At 36.7% G+C, this 5,863-nt stretch overlaps 1 protein-coding gene across 1 annotated transcript; it reads left to right on the forward strand.

The window, feature by feature from the left end:
- The first annotated feature begins 716 nt into the window (after nucleotides 1-716).
- On the forward strand, nucleotides 717-1,466 carry LOC122601217. The gene has a single exon (XM_043773981.1). It carries the CDS (start codon nucleotides 717-719, stop codon nucleotides 1,464-1,466), a length of 750 nt encoding a protein of 249 aa, XP_043629916.1.
- The last annotated feature ends 4,397 nt before the right edge of the window (nucleotides 1,467-5,863 follow it).

Below are 5,863 nucleotides of genomic sequence, written 5' to 3' on the forward strand. Positions count from 1 at the left end.
ATCAGCAGCAGGGAAACTTTTATCAGAACACCAGTTATCAAAACCGACAATCGGGTACTTCTTATCCCTCATCTTCTTTTAACACTAACGATTCTGGGTTTGGTGGGAACAGGTTTAGCAGGTTCAACAATCAGCAAAACACAACCGCTGAATTGAGAGACATTATGAAGGACTTGATCAGTGCTCAGAAAGCAACTAACGAGAATGTGGAAGAACAATCCAAGAAGATGCATTCTGCATGGGATTCTATGACTACTCGTCTGGACGGTTTGGCTCATAAGCTGGATCAAAGTAGAAAGAGCACTCAAGCTACATTCCAGGATTTGGAAGCTAAGATCGAAAGATTAGGGAATCCAAATAGGCAGCCCAGTACTCTAACAAGCAATACTCAACCTAACCTTAAGCCACAACTGAACAACCAAGGATCGGGACCGAAGTACACTCCTCCGAATGCTCGAAACGAATATGTTAATGCAATCACAACTCGATCAGGTAACACTTATAACTCAGTTAATCTTTTCCCTAATAATGTTACCCCAATTTTGCAGGTGCATGAAGAAAAGGAGCAGGTTGATGAAGAAGTAGAGATGGAGCCGAACCCAGCCGTGCAGAATCTGGCCGTTCCATCTAAACAGGCTTAAAAACCGGAAGTAAAGCCTTACAAGTCAAAAATTCCATTCCCTCAGAGATTGGTGAAAGAGAACCTAAAGAAGCAGATGGAGAAGTTTGTAAGTCATCTAAGTAAATTGCATATTAACATTCCATTTTTAAATGCAATTGTGCAGATGCCAGGTTATGCAAAGTGTTTGAGGCAAAGCTTGATGAATAAGAAAAATCTGGCGGGGGTGACAACTACAGTGCTTGAGGATTTTTGTTCAGCAGCAGTGACAGGTAAGTTGCCCGAAAAACGCGGGGATCCAAGTAGTTTTACCATACCTTGTAAGATTGGTAATTTATCTGTGAAAAGAGCCTTAAACGATTCAGGAGCAAGTATTAATCTAATGCCTTCATCGATATATTCTAAACTAAATTTAGGAGAACCGAAACCGATTAAAATGAAAATCCATTTGGCCGATAAATCTGAAATTAGACCAATGGGAATTCTAGAAGATGTGTTAATTAAGGTGGGCGGTTTGGTTTTTCCTGTCGATTTTGTGATTATTGAAGCAGATGAAGCATTATATGTGCCTCTTATCTTAGGGAGACCATTCCTTGCCATGGCTGATGCTAAACTTGAGGTCGGTCATGGAAAACTTTCTTTGAGAGCAAGAAATGAGTCGGTGACATTTACAAACACTTGTTCTGTATCTTTTCCTAATGTTGCTAACTCAGTTGAAACTGCTTGTGTTAGTTCTTTGGATTCGCAGATTGATGAATGGCTAGATAAAGAGCTTGAGAAAAAGAAGGTTGAGTTGAAGACAACAGCAGTGCCAGTTTCCAACCCAGCGGATGGCCCGTGTGCTTAAATTCGTAAACTTTATAGTCGTTTGAAATCTGTTGTTTCTCATGGTAATGTTAGATTGTCTGAAGAGTTGTGTTCGAATTTATCAACAAAGGATAAAGAGGAGTTGATGATGGTTGTTGATACTTCTGGTCGAGCAAATGATTGGATTGTTGACAAGGTGAAAGGTACACGTTTTTCCACCGTTTAAGGGTAGACTGCCCAACACTTTAAGTGTGGGGGCGTCAGAGACCCCACTATGGTAATTCTTTGGGGTAAGAGTCTAGCTAAAGACTCGTTAATAAATTAAGCGCTTCTCGGAAGGCAACCCGTGTGTTGTATTTTATTCCCATTTCAGTTTTAATAAGTAGGATTAGGATGAATAATGCATGCTCTCTTATATATCAGTTGATTTTTAATTGTGTGTTCATGTTGATAGCAAGTTGAATGTCATATGCATATGCTGGCAGTAAGTTCAGCGGCATATTTTGTTGGCATAATTTTCAAGCATGGAACACCATTTATACCCGACAAGTTTTTCTTGTTCTTGATTTTCTTTTTGCTTACTTTCCCCTATTTCCCATAGTTTGCCTTAGCTTATTGGACATTGGGGGCATTGTCCAACTCAAGTGAGGGGGCATGGTAAATAGGAAAAAGTCGGGTATTTTTAGTATTTTTAGAGGAATTTTGAAACTTTTGTTTGCTTGTCCTTGTAGTTAATTGCTTTTGTCACCTAATTATACATATAATTGAGCAATTTAACTACATCTTTGGTACAAACTTTTAATATGTGGAATGTGTTCTGACTGATTGATGTGGCATCCCTTCTGGATTAATAACATTGCTAGCATGCTTATAGCACCAAAACACCAAATTGCGAGATTATTAATTCATTACTAGTTATGATAGGTGTTCGGTTTTGGAACTATTAGCCTTGTAAATTTGTCTCTCTCTTAGGCTTTTGGATTTATCCGGAAGTAAGGGTTTCGTTTAGAGCTCTGAACTATGATGTGCAAGTTTGAGGTTGATTTTCCATCTCCGAGTTATTCCCTTTGCTATGAGTATGCCGGTGATAGCGTTGATTCTAGAACTTGTCCTGGTTGATCATTCCGTGGTTTTCTAGATGAGGAAGAGGCAAATTTAGGATAAAACCTTTGTTCTTTGTATGTTTCACCCTTGGTTTCGTAAAAATATGTTATGTGCATGTTTTGTAATGTGCTTAGTAGCTAACTACACTTGTTAGTGAACCACCCGTTTAAAACCCTTATGTTGCACTCACTTTTAGTGCAAGAAACAATAGAAAACATGTTGTCATTAGCCCGTTCTTTGTATTAAATCCACCAAATATACACCTTTCCTAGCCATACCGATAGTCGACGTCCTGGTGGGTCATTAGTTGCCTTTGCTAGAATGGATGGTTTAGGTTTTGCCCTATTATGTCGGGTCGGGATATTCTCATTTTATGGGGGTAGTTTGATTTCGTCATGGGTCGTGGATAAAGTCTAGATTGTTCATCTTAGCATTATATTAAATGATTTGTAACTATTTCAATATTATAATGATAATACCAATTAGTCAGAGTAAAAGTAGCTCACAAAAAAAAAATGAATAAAAAGAATAAAAGATTTGAAAAACAAAAAAAGAAAAAAAAATAGAAAAAAGAAAAAAAGAGCTTGGGCTGTCAGTTGGTATTTCTCCTTTTTGTCAAATCATTTTATGTAAGTTGGTGCATTGTTGTAACCAACAAAGTGTTCTTGAATTGATATCTGATTAAAATGTTTTAAGTTGGCAAGTTTGTTTAAGCCAATATTGGTTAGGTTTGGTGGGATAAGTTATTTGATGGAGAACTTTTTGGGATGTGGACCGTTGGCAACTAATGACATGGATTTGTTTGGACTAGACTATATGTGAAAAAATTTGTTAAATGTTGTGTTAGTTCTTTGCTAACACTAACTGTTCACCCCAAGTTTCCTATCCTGTTTAAATACCCTGTTTAGCCTAATGTTAAAACCCTTAAAGTCCTCTTCTGATAGACGTTATAGGGCGGTAGCGCCTTGGCGATGAAGGAACGAACCTAGTACAAGCCTATGGTTAAAAGATTATGTATCACGACTTGGCTATTGAGTGGTTATTCAAATATTCGACCCCAAAAGTAAATTACTTGGAGTAGGATAGGCGAGATACCACTTATTAGTTTCATTTGTGCTTAGTCGTGTTATTAAGGCTTGTATATCAGTCAAGTATTGTCAAACATTCCGGTTTTCATTTAAGATTAAAACTGCCTAACCATCTATTCTCATTCTTGATTATGGTTGAGCTTCTTTTTGATTACTGAAATGTGGTTCCTTAATGTTCCAAGGTTTGATTTGTTTTCAGCTTGGATTTACTTGAGGACAAGCAAAGCTTAAGTGTGGGGGGATTTGATATGTCGTATTTTAGACCCATTTCCCACAATGAATATAGTTGTTTTAGCATGGTTTATAAGTCGTTTTTGTATACATTTAGTGCGTTTATGGTATTTGTTAGTGTTTCAGGCTACTGACAGGTATTTAAGCGTAAATCTGGAAAAAACGACATTATTTAGGTGAAATAAGTGCTAACGGATGATTCCTGGAGTGTTTGGATGAAGATAGCAGAAAGTCAACGAAAGTCAAAGCTGAAAAATGGGAGTTGCCCCGCAACTGGAAAACAGAGGAGAATCGTTTCCCCGCAACTTATGTAGTTGCCCCGCAACACCTTCAGCTTTAAATCATTGGACGTCAACAAGTCAACGTGAAGCTGGACCTAGTTGCCCCGCAACTAGGTCCGAATCTGGGCAAATTTTTTGGAAACATATACATAGCTTCCTTAATCATTCCAAAACCCTATTCCATCTTTCCAACCGTTTTTAAGGATCAAAAAGGAGACTTTTCATCAGTTCTTCTACCTTTGAAGATCAAGATCACGATTGGAGATTTATTTAGCTATTGTTTATCATTCTCAAACGATTTCAACATTCGGTACAATATGTTTTCATATATTATTGTTTGTTTTTATCTTTTCATTATGAGTATCTAAATTCTTCAACACCCGCTTGGGTAGTAAACATGACATAGGGTCGATTTAATATTGCTTGTGAGTGTTGAACAAGATTTTTATGTTTAATCAAAGATCCATATTTATTTGAGTTTAAATATTGTTTTTATCGTTTATATTTATTGATTGATAATTGTAATTAGAAGTTCGGAAGAAATCTATGTCATTGTCAATTGATTTATGAAAAGGTTGATTGGTCCATAATTAACGTAAAGTCGTTGGAGTTTGGAAGAAACTACCGATAATGATTTTTAAACAATTAAATTCATTTTGAATGTGTAAACACTTATGATAGAGGAATCTGATTAGGTGAATAAGCAGTTCGGAAGAAAGCTTTTATAGGTTAAATCATGAAAATCAACTCAGGATCTTAATACTTAATGTTTTGGATAGAAATTAAACGCAGAAGCGATAACTATATTTAGAGCAATTAAAGTGTCAAGAATAACAGAAGTTCGTCTTGTCTATCTTTTGAGTCGTTCAATAAATGCAAGTAATGTTTAGACCCGATGCTTGGCATGTGAGCTGATCCAAGTGGGTGTCCTTTTAATTTATTGTTAAGACTCAACCATCAAATATTCTTTTGCGATTAATCCTACGGGATTACTGACTTTTCTCACTAACTTTTGCAACGTGACAATTCGGTCACAAAACCTCTCTTTTTAATCTGAATCATTTTATTGTAACAATTGCTTATTAAGTCCTTGTGTTTGACCTCGGTTTACCAAGTCAACTATACTGCATACGAACGGGTTCACTGCCCGCAAGTGTGTAGTAGTTAGTAGCTAGGTATTTCCTATTCACAAATTTAAGACTAGAAAATACACATCAGGGATTGTTGATTTAAAGAATTTTTCTAAGTATTTTGGAACGAGTAACAGTATGTAATGGAAGGAATGAAATTTGAGCAAAACCAATCTATAAGATCAGTTACCCAAGAAGTGTGTGATTCCTAATCACAACAACTTCGAATGTACAACCAAACACACCAACTTTCAAAAACCTAAGACGATCTTGAGAGGATCGTCCTAAGTTCAATGAGCTGAGACGAACTTAAAGAGATCGTCCTAGCTTTTTTTGTCACAAAACTTTCAAGTGTAAAAACTTTCCAAGTGTTTGAATTGACCAAACCAATCCTTACGGATTAGTTAGCCACAGTGAATTTGGATCCCAACCAAAATTCACAAACAAACACTTCACCACACACAATCTCACTTGTCAGAACGATCTTGAGAAGATCGTCCTACAAGCCACAAAGCACAAGTATATGAAAAATAAATTTTCAAAGAGTGAGACGATCTAAATGAGATCGTCCTAGTCCAACTTGTCCTGAGATCATCTTCTTCA

Source organism: Erigeron canadensis, chromosome 5, assembly GCF_010389155.1.
Source record: "Erigeron canadensis isolate Cc75 chromosome 5, C_canadensis_v1, whole genome shotgun sequence".
NCBI lineage: Eukaryota > Viridiplantae > Streptophyta > Magnoliopsida > Asterales > Asteraceae > Erigeron > Erigeron canadensis.